The sequence below is a fragment of the Lonchura striata genome, unplaced genomic scaffold, assembly GCF_046129695.1.
Source record: "Lonchura striata isolate bLonStr1 unplaced genomic scaffold, bLonStr1.mat Scaffold_91, whole genome shotgun sequence".
Taxonomy (NCBI): domain Eukaryota; kingdom Metazoa; phylum Chordata; class Aves; order Passeriformes; family Estrildidae; genus Lonchura; species Lonchura striata.
In genome coordinates, this window is record NW_027461190.1 from 1,569,926 (window position 1) to 1,587,232 (window position 17,307).

Here is a 17,307-nt window from a genome sequence, read left to right on the forward strand (position 1 = left end):
CAGAGTCGAAGACGCCTCAAGAATTAAAAGAAAGTTTACATACAACAGACAGAGATCTTGTTTTAAATAGAATGTATGCATAACCATGGAAGATATATGAATATGCAGCCAGCTATTGTTTTTAAAGCTATTCCTTTGTCCACAAAGACTGCTTTTGGTAACTTAGTGTGCAAGAGCATCCAGACGTCCGTAATTCTTTGCTTTTTATTGTCTTATAATTATCTTAACTCTAAACTTTATTAATCTAATTGTATTATTATTTTTATAACAATTTTATTATTAGGAAAGATTTAAAATTTTAATTCACAACGGCGATGCCTGAGAGGAGGCTGTGAGCCCGCGGGCAGAGGGGCCCCGCTGGAGCAGCCTGTCCTGGCAGGACTGAGCCCGTGGCACAGTGACCCACGCTGCAGCACTCGGAGGGGGCTGTGCCCAGGGGATGGACTCCGCTCCGAGAAGTTCCTGGAGAAGTCTCGGCCGGGAGAGAGCGCAGGGTGCAGCAGGGAACGACTCCTGTCCCTGAGCAGAGGGAGAAGCCCCGGGGGATGAGCTGAGCATGGCCCCATTCCCTGTCTCCTGCCCTGCCGGGGGAGGAGGTGCAGCTGGGAGCAGGGAGGCGTGGGGAAAGCTGCATTTAAGGCTCTGCACTGACTTCTCCTGCTCCTGCTCCGAGTCTTTGGGGTTTTCCGACAGAAATATCTCCCCTGCCCCACTCACCCACAGGGCTTGGGGCAGGTTTCCCTTTTCGGGGGAAATCAAAGCGAAGCACTGATGCGCTAACGAGGGGCAGGAGAAGTGAGGCTCCTGGGCTTCCCGCAGAGGCGGAGGCACGGGAGGCGCAGGGCCGGGAAAGCCGTGGCGGGAGGCGCGGAGAAGTTTGTTTGTGTGGGCAGCTCAATCCCGGCTCGGCCCGGGCCCGTGCCGGGGCTGTTCCTCATCTCCGGCTTTCCCCTCACGCAGCCCGGGGGCGCCGAGAGCGCGGGGCGAGGCGGGGCCGTGCGCAGAGCCCGCCCCGAGCTCGCTGCCATTGGCCGCCGGTGCCGTCAGTCGCGGTTGCGGCGCGCTGATTGGTGGAGCGGGGCGCGGCGCGGCCCCGGCGGCGGGCTGAGGGCGGCCGTGGCCGCGCAGCGCCGCCATTGGCCGAGCGGCTGTGCGGGCCCGGCAGCGGCGGCAGCGGCCGGAGCGCGGTGAGGCGGCGGCGGCGGAGCTCGGAGGCGGCCCCGGCGCAGGTGGGAGCCGCGCTGGGCTCTGCGGGGGCTCGGGGCCGGCTGCGGGCGGAGGGGGCGGCAGGGGGCTCCGGCGGCTCGCCGGTGCCGTGTCCGGCCCGTGCCGGCCCCGGGCTGAGGGCGCTGCGGGAGCGGCTGCCCGCGGTCTCCTTCCCGCGGGGCCGGGCAGGAGCCGCTGCCGGAGCAGCGCTGGCTCGGCCCGGCTGCTGTGGGTAGGACAGAGGGGCTGCCCCGCGGCCGGGAGCGGGCGGGGAAATTCCCGTCGCCGGAGGTTCGTGTGCCCGGGGGAGAGCGAGGAGTCCTGTCAAAGTGACTTTATTGCCGAGCAGGGGCAGAGGCCGTGGGGCATTTGCCGTGCGCTCTCTGCCGTGGCTGTAGCCCGCAGCCTCCTTTTTATCCTCATTTTCCCGGCCGATCTCCCTCTGCCTTTGCCCACCGGCTGAGTTCCTTGGAAGGTTCCGACTTCCCGATGCGCCTGGAGCCTGTCCTCGTTAATGTGCACCCTCCTTTTGTAGAACAGCCGATATTCATGGCTCTGTTAAGTCTTTGTTCTTCTCCTCGAAGTTCGGGAATGTGGCGGGACTTTGAGCAGCTGTCTGGGTCAACTTGTAACAATTAATTGAACTGATGGTTTCTCCCCTTATCTACATGTGCCCGGCCCTATGTCCAGGCAGATTCACTCCTTGACTCTGTTTTGTCCTTCCCGGGTCCTCTTTGGTTTTGGGATTATTCTCGGTGCCCTCATTCCCTGTCCTTTTGTAGCCGTTTGTGGATCAGGAGGCCTGGCTGCCACCTGCATGCCCTGGCTCAGCTGCTGGATGAGCTGCACTGCCAAGGTGTGGAGCATGGTAAAAAGATGAGAGTTGCTGCAGGACAGAAGAGGAGAAGCAGCATTCGTTTGACCCCTGGTGTGCTGGGGAGCCAGGAAAGCGTGTCCCATTCCCATCCTTTCCATGTTTGGACCAATACATAAACTGCTCTCCTATTTCCTTTGTTAGCTTTTTTACCACTTTTCCCTTGTCATCTCTTTACCAGCAGCAGTTTGAGCCATTTAGTTTTCCACAAACTCCTCCTTTTTCTGCTCACAGATAATCTGATCCCATCTCCTGCTGAAATGTTGTGTTCCTCATTTCAGTGGCTTGGTCGGCAGGAAGGTCAGGAGCTGGAGCTGTCTGGTTGGTTCTTATTCTGAGGACAGCTTGTAATCTAATGATGCCATTGAAATGATAAATGGGTTCTCTGTCTCCTGATACGAATTTGTGAGAAACGCCAATCACTTGGTTTTTAAAATGTTAGAAGTTTAATACTAGTAAAATGGTTATAGAAGTAGAAATACAATTAGACTACTAAAAATTTAGGGTTAGGACAATTGCAAGACATTAAAAAGCAAAGACTTACAGATGGACAGATGTTCTCTTGGGCGCTTAAGCCACAACAAGCATACCTTGTGAATAAAGGAATCACCCCTAAAAAAATACACTGTTGCATATTCTTATATCCTTCATGGTTATGCATACATTTTATTTAAAACAAGAAACTCTGTCTGTTGTATGGCAGCTGTTTTTTTTAACCCCCACGGCATCCTCCAGTCTGAGCATGGCCTGAAGAAATTAACTTCTTCTAGTAAGAAAACCATAAATTCCTCTTCTCTGGAGAATTTAGGTGTTCCTTGAGCGAATTTAGGTGTTCTCATTCCTTAACGCCCCCCCGCTCCCCCCCCCCACACACACATGCATATTTTCTCTTTTAACTACTAAAGCTTCATTTTATCTACAAAGCTACGTTTACCATACTATTAAAATCTTAATACAGCACAAGTTATCAATATAACATAATACATGTAGTAACTATCTGCACAGAGCCATATAACATGCATTTTTCACAAAATCATTTTGGTTCCCAGGGGCTGGTCCATGGTGTTGTAGGATTTGTTCTGGTGGCCGTTCATCTTTTCCCCATGTTTGGGCGCTCCCTCAAGCTGGGGCTGCATCAATTGACCATTTTTTTTCTTACTCCTTCATCATATACTTGAATTCCAACTGATTTCCCTGAACTTGTTCTAGCAAAACCCCCAGTGCTCTGATACACCCTGTACAGCACAGACAGTGGCAGCAGATGTTGGAGTGGGCAGAGGGATGATCCCCCCCTTATTTTAGTGAAGTTTTCCCAACATTCTCCATTTGCTGTTTCCCTTTGCAGCTTCAGCCATTTCTGTTGCAGAGTCAGAGATCCTCAGCATGGGCTCTGCCTTCAGCTGTGCAGATTCCATCCGTGCAAGCAGGCAGAGCTTGGGGTGAGGGGCAGAGGGAATCAGCCAATTCCTGCCCCAGGCAAGAAGAGCCAGGTACATTGTCCCCACTTTGCCCCAGCAGTGTTAATTTGCATTTCTGAAGCTCCTCCTGGGTGCCTGGAATGCAGCTTCTCTTCCACAGCAGCCTTCAGCAGCCTCAGTTGTGCCCCCCCCATAATCTACTGCTTTTTTGTTTTCCTTCAAATCATCTATTTATTGTTCATGAGTTAAAGGGTCACCTTTAAATCTCATCTAGTTTTGAAAATTTTGAAAAACTCTAATCACTTGGTTTTTAAAATTTTAAAAGTTTAATAGTAATAAAATGGTTTTAAAAATAATAATACAATTAGAGTTAGGACAATTACAAGACAAAAAGAGCAAAGAATTACAGACGTCCAGATGCTCTCAGACCCTAAGTCAAGAAAAGCTTGACTTGTGAACAAAGGAATCACCCTTAAACCAAGACACTTGTTGCATATTCATACATCCTTCATGGTTATGCATACATCCTATTCTAAACAAGAAACTCTGTTGTATGTCAACTGTTCCCTTTAATCCCCTGGCATCTTCAAGTCTGAGCAAGGCCTGAAGAAATTAGCTTCTCCTGATAAGAAGCCATAAATTCCTCTCCTTTGGAAGATTTAGGTGTTCTTCGAAGGGAGCATCTCATTCCTAAAAAGAAAACTCCCCCCACATACATAATCTGTATTTTAACATTATGTTGTAACCTAAAACTACACTTAACACAATACGTAAGGGAATTAATACAGCATAACTTTCTAACATGACACATATAATATTCATTGTAACATTTGCGAAAAGCCAATCATAAATATGCATTTTTCACAATCCCACCTCTTACTGCTCAAGACAAATGATTTATAAAGAATATTTCCTGTCCTCTTGCATTCTTTGGACTCTGTTGGTAATCAAATAAAACATGGGATTAAACAAAGAAGAAATATCAAAACACTTGTAACACATAAAAGGAAGAATCCTAATTTCTTCCACCATCCCATTCTCAATACATTACCCCACTTGCTAGTTTTTAACGTTATTTTCCCATTTTTGGACTGATACCTGGGTCATAATTTTTTTCTGATATCCTTTGTTTTTTCCAGGATGACATCCTCATTGCCATCTATTTTCAACAATCTGTACACCCCATTCTTTAGCCAATAAATAGGGTAAAGCCAACCTATTTTAATGCACTGCAGGTGATGTTTGGCTTTGCAGACTCCATGTTAATTCCAATGCCTGAGCAGCTTTGTTTATTATCTTCTCTAAAACTGCTTGGAGTCATTTAATATGACTGAGGATATAATTTGGGGTTAACACAGAGCTAGACTGCTGTGCTTGTTTTACCTTTTTTTTACTAACTGTCTCTTTACCGAATCTTGGACTATATTTCTAAGATCAAATGTAAAACAAATCCATCTCTCTCCTTTTGGACATTCCATGCCCCAAGTATTACTACTTTTTCCTACGTTCTTTGTAATGTGATAATTTTCCCCCTTTTTCCTGCAGGTACTTAATTTGGATGGGTTTTAACAGTGCCTGTTGACATGGGTGTGTGTAATAAAAAGGAACTTTGGTTTCTTTCCATGTGATACTTTCTGTAGCATTTGTGACACGATCTTGCTGCTATCTCAGAAGGGAAAAGACAACAAATGAGAGACAGAAACAGGAATGACAGAGGTCTGGCGTGGCTTATACCCCCACCTCCCCTGCCTGTGGGGCTGCTGCCCACAGCAGGTACGTGTGATCTTCTCGCTGGTGAGTTCAGTGCTCAACCCAGGCTTGCCCTCTGTTTCCCTTGTCACTCCTTTTTTACTCATTTCCAGGCAAATTGTTTTTGACACCTTTTAACTGTGGTTTTCCACCATTCCTCAGGTATCTCTCAGTCCACAGGCACTGATAATCCCCATCTACAAAAGCAATTTATTACTTCAGTTTTTGAGGTCTTTCTGTATAGGGGATTGATTCAGTACTCAATACTTCTTGCCACGAGAACATAGATTTTGTGAGCTACAATGCCAATTATTCTCTTAATTTAAACATTCACTTATAACCCAGCTGCCATGTCCAATATGGGGATGAATCAAATAAAGTATACAGCATAGTATTAATGGCAATTTCCCTTCTTGCCTGTACAAGCCACAGGCTAAGGCCAGACTATCAGAACTCTTTGACTCAAACACTCCCGATCCTCCTGTTTGAAGTGGCAGTGTTCCTCTGCCAAGGAGGTGTCGGAGGCGTCTCAGGGCTTATTCAGGCAGGGCTTAGAACCAGTGATGCAAGCTTTGCCTTATTTCTCAGTTAGGTGTTATTCTTTGTACCTGCCTTGGGTCATTTGGGTCTTCCCAAACCATTACCACCCAGTCCTGGTTGAAAGTCAATTTGGTATCACCTGGTTTTGATGTGATAGTCCATTCCTCACGTTTCTTCACAAATTCTTTTATTTTGCTGGCATGAATTCACCCTCTTTTCCATGGTTGGGATTGCTGCTTTAGTAGTACCTGGAAAGGACTTTTTAATAACACAGTGTTAAAAGAAAAACAATACTGCATTAACTTTCACCATTAGTTTTCTTCAAAACTTTCTGGGTTTAACTAAAAACTTTTTCTATAGCTGCTTCTTCTTCTTGTATCCAGCTGTGCTAATTGCTGCAGAGGCCAATTCTTCTTCTTGTGAGCTATAATTAGTTAAATAAAAAAAGACTAGCCCAAATTTAACACAAGATGTATCACATCTCTTGGTTTTTTGCTTTTTAGGCAACATCCAACTGTTTTAGTCTTACAGACCCATTCTTCAGAACAAAAGCCTCCTTTCCTTAACAACAAAAATCAGAAGGAAAAAAAAGAAGTCTTGTTTAAAAAAATAAAGCACATTGTGAGAGTCAGCTATCTCTGCTTTGATCTTATCTCTATTGGTGGTCCAGCTCTCCCTCTTTATCACAGCTTTGCCTTTGACTGTACTTCCTCACTCCCCTCCCCTTGTTGTCACTCTGTCTAGCAGGAATGGGGGAGAACTTACAAATAGCGACGGTATGGGGACTTTGGGGGTATTTCGCTCTTTCTCTTTCTCTCTCTTTCCCTTTCTCTCTCTTTCTCTTTTTCTCCCTTCTCTCTTCTCCCTTTCTCTCTCTTTCACTCTCTTTTTCTCTGTTCACATTTCAACATCCACATTCCAATATCAGTCCACTTTCTAACTTTAGTCCTACATCCTGGAGAGGTGAGTCTGCCAATCACCTCTCCCTCCTTTTTCAACTTCCTTACAAATTTAATTACTTCTGTTATGTGTGTTCTGCAGGCCTTTAATTCACGGCACCCTCCACCAAGGGCTACCAGCTACCCACAGCCGACAGTGCTAAAACTAAAGACTTATTTTGCTGTCACAATTTTCCATTCACAAGCTTGAAAGGGTTGTAGGAACAAGGTAAACAAAAACTTACTTCTGAAGTGATCTTGCCTGCAATAATAATTTAAGGCAATGCTTGTTAGTGCAATATAATTTGCAAAGAAGCCAAGGTTTGATTTGGGAAGGACATCTGAGGACACAGAGCATGAGTTTTACAAATCTATAATTTGAAGAGGGAATAGACAAAATGTGGATACAGTGGGGGAGACAGCAAGTAAGGAATTTATCTCTGCAATACTCTCTTTTTGACTGCCAGGAGACACTCTCTGAAGAGGTTCTTACGGTGCAAACAATAACTGGATGGGAAGAGGCACTCTTGAATTTAAGCTTTGGTGTCAAAATAGGAAACTGCCCCTGAGCACTGCAGTGCTGGAGCACCTTGCCTGCAAACTCACCAGAGGCAAGCCACTGCTGCCACGCTGCAGGGCTGCCTGCAGCACAGAGGGAACCATGGCCAAGCCCTCCCTGCAGGCCTGGGTAATCCACACAAGGAATCACAATTGCTTCATAGCTCTCTAACTCATTCAAGAAATAGGAAACTGTAGTAAACAGAGATCTCCCTCACCATCTTTTTCATATGTGTGTGTCACACACTCACTGTGATGCTGGAAGTAACAAATTGTTTACATTAGAAGATACTGAAGCTTTTTCTTCATTTAGCTTTGTAGTTTCCCTTTTCTATATGTAGCCACCTCCCATTGTGGGAAAAAATGAGCCCTATTTTTTTACAAGTGTTTTGTATGCACAATTTTATTTGCTGTTCTAGATACACTGCAAGTAGTTAGCACTTCCAGAAAAACTAGCAAACAAACAAAACAAAAAAACTAAGAAAGCAAAACACATTTGGGTACATGAAAAAGGACTGGTTGGAAGGAAAATTGTTTCTCATTGACCTACCAAGCAGTTGGTGTTACCTTTAGTTTAACTTTACACACTGAGAACACTTGATTGAACAGCCTGCACTGACTCAAATTAATAGCAGGTTTTGCTATGTCACAGCTGTAAACTAGTTTTTCAATCCTAGAGTACAGTAAGTTATGTATTTCAAGATAAAAATCACAATGCAAATTGGAAGAAATTTAGTACTGCATGAGGTGTGCACACAATTAATTTACCTCTAGAAGTCAGTTTATGACTTTCCTCTACTAGGATTGCAGTAGCTGCTATAGCTTGAATACACACTGGCCAGCCTTGATTTACTGGATCCCACATCTTTGATAAATAAGCCACGGGTCTCTTTACTCCTCCCCACTCTGGAAACAAAACCCTATGAGCTACCCCCTTTTTTTCATTTACATACAAATGAAAGGGTTTTGCTAGTGAAGGTGAGCTTAAAGTTGATATTGGGGCTAGTTTTAACTTCTTTTTTCTTAATTTTTCATTATCCTTTTTGATCCATTTTATATCATCTCCCTCTGTCAATTTTTTTTATTCAAAAATTTTACTGCCTGTGTATATCCTTCAATCCACAATCTATAATTATCCCAATAATCTGAGTATCTTTCTGATTTCCCCCTTTGAAGAGGGAGGGGGAAGGGATAGAATCCCTGTGTTTCAGTCAGGGTTGAGCTTCCAACTACCCTTTCTAAGCAAGTGTCCAAGATATTTTACCTCTGATTCTACAAATTGCAGCTTCCCTTTTGATACCCTTAATCCTTTTTCCCCAAGAAAATTCAAAAGCTTTATAGTAGCCTCTCTAACTTCAGCTTCAGCTTCAGCTTCAGTAAAAGATTATCCACTTATTGGATAATTTGTATTTCAGGGGGAGTGTGGAAAGTTTGTAGTATTGTTTCTAAAGCTTGTCCAAATAAGTTTGGGGATTCTGTAAGCCCCTGTGGTAGTTTTGTCCATCTTAATTGCTGTTTTCTCCAGTTAGTGGGTCCTTCCATTCAAAAGCAAAGATAACTTGCTCTCCTGGGCTAATGGGCAAGCCCAAAAGGCATCTTTAAGGTCTACTGCACTAAACCACTGATGCTGGGGAGGAACTTTACTGAAAAGAGTATAAGGATTTGGTACCACTGGATAGCAGGTCTGAGTTCCTTTGTTAACCTCCCTGAAGGCTTGTACCAGTCTATAGCTCCCATCAGGCTTCTTTGCTGGGAGTATTGGGGTATTATGGGGAGACATACAAGGTTCTAATGTCCCATCCTTTGTTAGTCCTTCTATTACTGGCTTTAAACATTCCCATCCTTCTAAAGATACAGGATACTGCCATACATGTATGGGACAATTTTTTTTTCCTCAGTTGTAATCTTTATGGGGTCAATATTTAATCTTCCCCTATTTCCCTCCCCAGCCCAAACTTCCTTGTTAATTCTTCTTCCATCCTCCTGGCCTAGTTTTAAAAGTCTAGCTGTCATCTTCCCATCTTCTGGAACAACCCCTATTCCTAATTTCACTTGTAAATCTTGTCCCAATAAATTGCTACCTGCCCCTGGGACCAAGAAAACATCCCTCATCCAAAATTTAGTTTCTCCCTCTATTACCACATTTTTAATAACGGGTACTGTGAAACTCTCTCCTTTTGGTCCTGTTACTTTTACAGTATCTTTGCTTACACTATAACCTTTTGGAATATTTAACAGAAAGGTTAATTCTGCCCCTGTGTCTACCACAAATTCCAATTCTTCTTCTTGGGGACCCACTCTTGAAATTATCTCAGCATTCCCCACCTGGACCCCACCTGTGCCCCCCCTCGGCCCCATGGCCCCGCGAGGGGAATTTGGGGAGGTGGGAGTGGGGCAGCGCCAAGGCCGGGCCCCCCCGCGCTGTCCTGGCGGGAGCGGCTGCAGTGGGGACCGAGTGCGGGCGGGAGCGGCCGAGAGCCCAGCGCTGCCCCAGCCCGACCTGCCCCAGCTCCATCCCTGCCCCTGCGCTGGGATGCTGTGGGGCTGGGGGGAAGAGGGAGCCGGCAGTGGGTGCTGGGCCTGGGGGCAGGAGGAGAAGGGAAGGAGAAGCAGGCTTGAGGAACAGAATGGTCAAAGGATGCAGGTGGCAGGAGAGGGTGGGATTGTGCAGGAGAAGGAGGAATAGGAACAGGAAGAGGAGTGTGAGGAAGAATAGGGACACAGGAGGAGGAGGAGGAGCAGAAACAAGGATCACCACGAGGTTCCATCCCTCCGTGTATCTATAGCCTCCCCTCAGCCCCAGGAGCATTGCCACCCCACATGCAGCACGTGACTGTTGAGGGGTTCCACAATTTTCACAGGAGTGAATCATGGCATTTCTCAGCTTTATTGGGTTAAATGTTGGTGCTTTATTTTTTTTAGGGGCTGAATCTTTATGTTTTGGAGGAATTTTTTACTGAATCTTGATGTTTGGGGAGGTTTTGATCTGTGTCTTAAAGTTTTGAGGATTTTTATGCTGAACCTTGGTGTTTTGGAGGTTCTTATAGACACACAATGCCCAATGACTTGGTGAGATGAAGTGGGGACAGGAGGAACTCCCAGTCCAAGATGCTCTGTTCTTTTTTTTTTCCCCCAGACCAGGATTTTTCATTCCCGGGGAGGAATAAAAATGGAGGAAATGGAGGAGGAGGAAAAGCCCTGGAGATCCCGCACAAGGAGTGGCAGCAAACCCAGCCCAGGGAGCTGCGGGGAGGAAAGAGCCCCCCTGAGCCAGGAAGGCGGGCAGAGATCCAGCCAGAGCTCAGAGCTGGTGGAGAAACCTCGTGGCAGGGAGAAGCCCCACAAGTGCTTGGAATGTGGGAAGGGTTTCAGCCGGAGCTCCAACCTGATCGAGCACCAGGTGATCCACACTGGGGAGAGGCCCTACGAGTGTGAGGAATGTGGGAAGCGTTTCCGCTGGAGCTCCAGCCTGAGACTTCACCAGAGATTCCACACCGGGGAGAGGCCCTTTGAGTGTGGGGAGTGTGGGAGGAGCTTCAGCCAGAACTCCATTCTGATCCAACATCAGAGGATCCACACTGGGGAAAAGCCCTTTGAGTGTGGGGAATGTGGGAAGAGCTTCAGCCAGAGGAGCAGCCTGATGCAGCACTCGGTAATCCACACTGGGGAAAAGCCCTTTGAGTGTGGGAAATGTGGGATGAGCTTCAGCCAGAAGGGCCACCTGATGCAACACCAGAGGATCCACACTGGGGAAAAACCCTATGAGTGTGGGGAATGTGGGAAGAGCTTCAGGCAGAGCTCTGGCCTGAGGAGACATGAGAGGATCCACACTGGAGAAAAGCCCTACAAGTGTGGGGTGTGTGGGATGAGCTTCAGCCTCAACTCCCAGCTTACAGAACACAAAAAGATCCATACTGGGGAAAAGCCCTACAAGTGTGGGGAATGTGGGAAGAGTTTCAGAGAAAGCTCAGCCCTGATTCGGCACCAGGTGATCCACACTGGGGAACGGCCCTACACCTGCTTGGAATGTGGGAAGAGCTATGGGTGGCACTCAGACCTGAGAAAGCACCAGCGCATCCACAGCGGGGAGAAGCCCTACGAGTGTTCCCAGTGTGGGAAGAGGTTTCAGATCAGCTCCAGTCTCCTCGTACATCAGCAGAGTCACACAGAGGAGAGGCCCTACCGCTGCCCCGACTGCGGGAAGGGCTTCAAGCAAAACTCCCACCTCACCGAGCACCGGCACATCCACACCAGGGAGAGGCCCTACGAGTGTGGGAAGTGTGGGAAGAGCTTCTCAGAGAGATCAGCCTTGATCAAACACCAAAGGAGGCGCCACTAAGGGGGGAAGCCCTGTGAGTTCCCCAAGGGTGGGAAGAGCTTCTTATGCTCCTCCCAGCTCCATTCCCTATGGGAGGATCCACGTTGGATGATCCTCAGTGACCTTCATTGGGCAGTCTTGGTGATCTATGGGCCTGGTTATCTGTGTTGGGAAGACACTTGGCTGGGAGGCTCCACATCTTCCTCGTTCCCTGCGGGCACCTAGATAAACCCAGTGGCAGGAACATCCATTGGGGCACAGACCAACAATGAGAATTCCTTGGGGAGAGCACATTTAATGACTTCCAACTCCATAAAATCTTTTGCATTCAATCCTATCTTCTGGTGGCTTCAAGGAATACTGAATGGTCTTGGAGGTATGTCCTAGGTTGACTATATGATGCTTGTATCTCCAGTTGTCTGTTCTGTTTATAGTGAATTATAATTTTTGCACCTTTAAGACTTGTTCCGAGAGCAAAGGAGGGAGAGAAGGGCAGAGTTTGTTTTCAGAAACTGCACTCACTCCTCCACATTCCTGCTCCTGGGCCAGGTTGTTTGCAGATGGACAGACAGAGGTACAGATCTCTCCTTTGCTGTTAATTAGTTTTAGCTAGCTGTGGCAGAGAAGTTCCCTGGACTGTGGCTGCTTTTCCCTTTTCTTTGGACCTGTTTAAACCTGCTCTGGCCTGAACACCCAGAAGAGCACCGGCAGCTCACACCTGTGGCCCAGCGGGCCAGGCCTGGACTGTGGCATTTCCAGCACTGGAGGGACTGATAAGAGACTGAGGGAGCTGAGCTACAACCCACGGAGGGACTTCCTGAGTTTGTCTATCTTTTAGAGCAGCAAGAGGTTTTATTGTTTAATATTGTTTAGGTTTTATTCTTTAAAAAACAGTTTTTTCCACTGTTCTCCAAGGAGATACTTTTCCCAAACTGGCTGGGGGTGGAGCCAATTGAATCTGCTTTCCAGAGGAATCCCTTTGGAGGTTCTCTCCCAAATTTGCTCTGACCCAGGACAAGGTCTTTTCCAACTTCAGGGATTCCACGATTTTGATTTCCTATTGCCCAAGGGTGTCTTCTGCAGCCAGATGTTGGAAAAACTGGGGAAAAGACCAAGATTTTGGAGACAGTGGGGTAGAAAATCCACCAAAAAGGTTCTTCCCTCCACCCAAGCACGTGGATCCTCAGCCGGCATGGACATGGAAGTCTTTTTCTTTTGGCCTTGATTTTGTTTTCATTTCTCTTTATCCCTTTAAAATATCCAATATTGAAGTAAAAATAGACATTGAACTAAGTTAGTGGATGTGGTCATGGTAGGACACAGACATGGTGGGACACGTGTAAGAATGTGCCCTCTGTTGACAGAGTAAACAAGTTAACCTTTTGTTCCCTTAAAAAGGACAAAAGGCCAGGTGTTTCTCTCCTCAATTTGGTTGAAAGACACCTCATAGGACCTTGGGGACTTCACCTCAAACTTAAGGGTAGCTAATTGGACAGGAGCCAAAAAGTCCCACCTAAGCAATTCCCTAGAAAAGAAGAGAACAAAAGAAGTTAATTGCTTTTGTGAAGTGTTTTAGCAAGAGCAAGAACCTCTTGCCCTGACTTGGCTTTTCTCTGTAAAAAGCTTTTTTATTTTTGCCTTTTATTAAAACTTTTTATTCCCAACACTGTCACATGAGCCATCCTGCTTGTTTTATGCCACCTGAGGTAGCTGAGCTATCAAGGGTATAATGCTTATCTCTGAGAGCTTATAAGACCAGGCTCAAAAAGAGAAAAAGCATTAGACATGGAGAGTGACATGGGCACGCATGGACATGGAGGGGGACAGGGCCATCCCTAGGGACATGAGGAGACACAGGCATGGATGGAGACATGGGGGACAGTGACAGGGATGGAAACATGGTGGGGAGACAGCCATGGGTGAGGACATGGTGGGACATGGCCAGTGACAAGTGGGGACATGGCCATGGCCGGTGCCATGGGAGGAACTTGCAGGGGATGAGGGGGATGCTGGGTTTGAGGGAGTTGAGGGTTCCTGGGCAGGACTTGGACCTTGCTGAGGCCTTTGGGGAGCCCAGGCCGAGTGGCTCCGGCTGCACTGGGAGACCCTGGTGGAGGTTCTGGGGCAGCTGCTCAAGGACCCCTGACCTGGAGCCCCAGCTGGGCACTGGGCTCCTGGAAGGGGATGAACGTCCTTGTCCCTAGGAGAGAAATCCCAACACCCCCAGGGTGTTGGGGACAGCTGAGGGGTCACAACAGGGAGGGGAAAGCCCAACAGAGCTGTCCTCCTCCTAACCTACATCCTAAAAGTCCCAAAACTCAGGGATTCCTCCCAGGAAAAAGCTGCCAGGAGCTGCCTGAATTGAGGGAATGGGGGGATGTGATCCCCAAACTGAACAGGAGGGGCCTGGATCCCCAAATCCAAGCCCAGGGGTGAGAGGTAGAGCTGGAGGCACAATGGGGAAGGGGTGGGAGAGCAGGGGAAAAGAGGATTCTGACCAGGAGAGGAATGGGACCCTCAGATTGAGTTGGGAGGGGTCTTTGGTTTGGGGGAACAATGGGAGCGGGGAGGGAAGGGTGGGGATGGGATCAAAAATGGGTGGTTCCATGGGGATCCCTTAGTGTCCCCATCGCTTGATCCCTGGAGTGATTTCCGTGAGGCTCTGGGAGGGGGGAATGGATCTGCACTGGGTGGGTCCCCAAACCCCCTGCCCATACCTGGGGGGCTCATGGGAGGTTCCCTCTACCCAAATGCTGGTGCTGCAGCCATGGGGGGAGGTGGGTAGGAAAGGGGGATCTGGGGTGGTCAGGGAGGAGGAGCAATAGGAAGAGGAGAGAGAGATGAGGAGGAGGTTAGGGAAAAGAAGGAACAGGAACAGGAGGAGGAAGAGGAGGAACCGCAGCAGATCCACACAGTTTGTCTGCCCTTCTGCTGAGTCTGCAGCTCCCCTGGTCATGGCAGCATTTACTCCCCCAGATCCTGCAGGTAAGTGGGGAGGGGGAGCTCACCCCAAATCCATTGGGGGATTTCTGGGAGTTTTTTTTGCAGGGAAAGGGATATTTGGATCTTGCATTGCACCAAAGGTGAGACGCAGATGCCCCTTTGGAGACTTGTGAAGGGTTCCTGTAGCGATCTCTGTACCGGCTGGGGCAGTGGTAACAGTTTGGGGGGGACATTGGTTTTGGGGTTCCAATTGGCATCGGAGTGGGGAGAGCAGCAATGGCCAATCCTGGAGCTGGGGGATCCCAGCAGCCTGGAGGAGTGGGGGACTCTGGAGATGAGCAGAGTCTGGGCCCATCCAACTGTGAACAGGGTGGTGACTTCTCGAGCTGGACTTGGGCAGCAGGACCAAGGTGCTCACCCTTTGTTTTTCCCCCAAGCTGGGATTTGTCCATCCCAACCTTTGTGCAGGTGGAGCTGGTGGAGGCTGTGAGGAAAAGGAAGATAGCATGGAACACTGAGGCAGGTGAGGAGGAAGTCACTGCCCCTTTCCCCCTCTCCTCTGCTCCACCTATCAGCCCAACATTGCCCCTGGCTGCAGGACAGCGCTGCTGCCAACACTGTCCTGTCAGGGATGAATTGGTGGGATCTCCTTCCCCTTCCCTCTGGCATGGAGGCAAATCCCATCCTCTCCTTGTCCACCCTCCTTCCTCTTCTCATTCTATCCTTCTTCCTTCCACATTCCTTCCTCTTCTTTTCTTTCCTTGCCCCAGGCACTGAGCTGCAGACAGAGACCTGGGAGGACAAATCGCTGCTCAGAACCTCTGTTTTGAGGCTGTTTTGAGCAGCTCCACAGCATGGGAACCCAATGGGGAGGAAAAGCCCTGGAGATCCCACACAAGGAGGGGCTGCAAACCCAGCCCTGGGAGTTGTGAGGAGGTAAGAGCCCCTCTGTGCCTAGAAGGCAGCCAGAGATCCATTTGACACTCAGAGATGGTGGAGATGACTCATGGTGGGCAGAAGCTCCACAAGCGCTTGGAATGTGGGAAGGGCTTCAGCTGGAGCTCCGGAGATCAGACCTTGTCTGGTGCCAGGTGATCCAGATGGGGAATCAATCAGCCCTACAAGTGTGGGGAGTGTGGGAAGGGCTTTGGGTGGATCTCCAAGTTCATCAGCACCACAAGATTCACACCAGGGAGAGGCCCTATGAGTGTCCCAAGTGTGGGAAGTGGTTTCTGAGAAGCTCCAATCTCATCGTAATGAGCCAAGGGTCAGCTGGAAATGTATTTAGGATAATTGAAAACTGTGGATGAGTCAAGGGGACAGCTGGGAATATAACTGAGATAGTAGAAGATTACATATTTTAGTTAAGATTTTAAAATTAGTTGAGAAGCCAAGTTAGCTAGCAAAAATCACATGCCTTAGTAAAAGAGTAGCAAATATATTAGAAAAGTAAAGCTAGGAGTGACAGGGATAGATGTAGGAATTGCGAAGGAGCAGAGACCATAGAAATATCTTGCCTTAAGAATAATCAGCAGTTAGGAGAGGCTACCGTGACCAGCAGATCAAAAAGTCCTGCAAACTGGCCATGGGTGAAGAGTTTACCTTGAGGAAGACAGCTTTCTTCCTCCCTTACACCCACTCCCTTATTTCAAAATCCCAAAGACCCAGTTAAGGAAACACGATTGCACAGCTGTAATGGATATTCAGCTGATTATAATACGAAGCGGGCAGGTAATGATTATGTATTATGTGTCCTTAGAAACAGCTTGGATATGTAAAACCTTTTCTGTATAAATAGAAAGCAGGAGTCTGCAACTCCTTGCACATGTACTTGGAAATGATTCCACATGTGTCCAGCACTGCAATAAAATACCCTTCTTTCCAGCTTTAATTAGCTGAGGAGCCGTCTGTCCATGCTTCAGTGCATCAGTGGATTCACACACAGGAGAGGCCCTTCTGCTGCGCTGAGTGCGGGAAGGGCTTCAAGCACAGCTCCAGCCTCGTCACCCACAGGCACATCCACACCGGGGAGAGGCCCGGTGAGTGTCCTGTGTGTGGGGAGAGATTCTCCAGAAGCTCTCGCTTGACCCAACACCAAAGGAGGCACCATTAAGGGAAGCCCTGCGAGTACCCCCAGTCCCAGTGTCACCCCCTTTCCTGCCCACAGAGCTCCTGAGCCAGCGGCGGCCGCAGCCGCTCCCCGTGGCCTTGCACAGGACCCCCTGTGATGGGGCAGGGAGGATTTGGGGAGGATTTGGGAGGATTTGGGGAGGATTTGGGGAGGATTTGGGAGGATTCGGGGAGGATTTGGGGAGGATTTGGGAGGATTTGGGAGGATTTGGGGAGGATTTGGGGAGGGTTTGGGAGGATTTGGGAGGATTTGGGGAGGGTTTGGGAGGATTCGGGGAGGATTTGGGAGGATTCGGGGAGGATTTGGGGAGGATTTGGGAGGATTTGGGAGGATTTGGGAGGGTTTGGGAGGATTTGGGAGGATTTGGGGAGGATTTGGGAGGATTCGGGGAGGATTCGGGGAGGATTCGGGGAGGATTTGGGGAGGATTTGGGAGGATTTGGGAGGATTCGGGGAGGATTCGGGGAGGGTTTGGGGAGGATTTGGGAGGATTTGGGGAGGGTTTGGGAGGATTTGGGGAGGATTTGGGAGGATTTGGGAGGATTTGGGAGGATTCGGGGAGGATTTGGGAGGATTCGGGAGGATTTGGGCCGTGGCGGGGCGGGTCCGGCCGGGACCGCTGGTCGCTGCGGG

At 48.4% G+C, this 17,307-nt stretch overlaps 1 protein-coding gene across 1 annotated transcript in view; it reads left to right on the plus strand.

Moving 5' to 3' along the window:
- LOC144248808 (uncharacterized) overlaps positions 1–17,307 on the plus strand; it is a 249,664-nt gene that overhangs the window by 168,331 nt on the left and 64,026 nt on the right. The window contains 2 exon segments of the mRNA XM_077790795.1: positions 10,614–11,271; positions 11,356–11,612. Coding sequence (XP_077646921.1) covers positions 10,614–11,271; positions 11,356–11,612 — 915 coding nt within the window.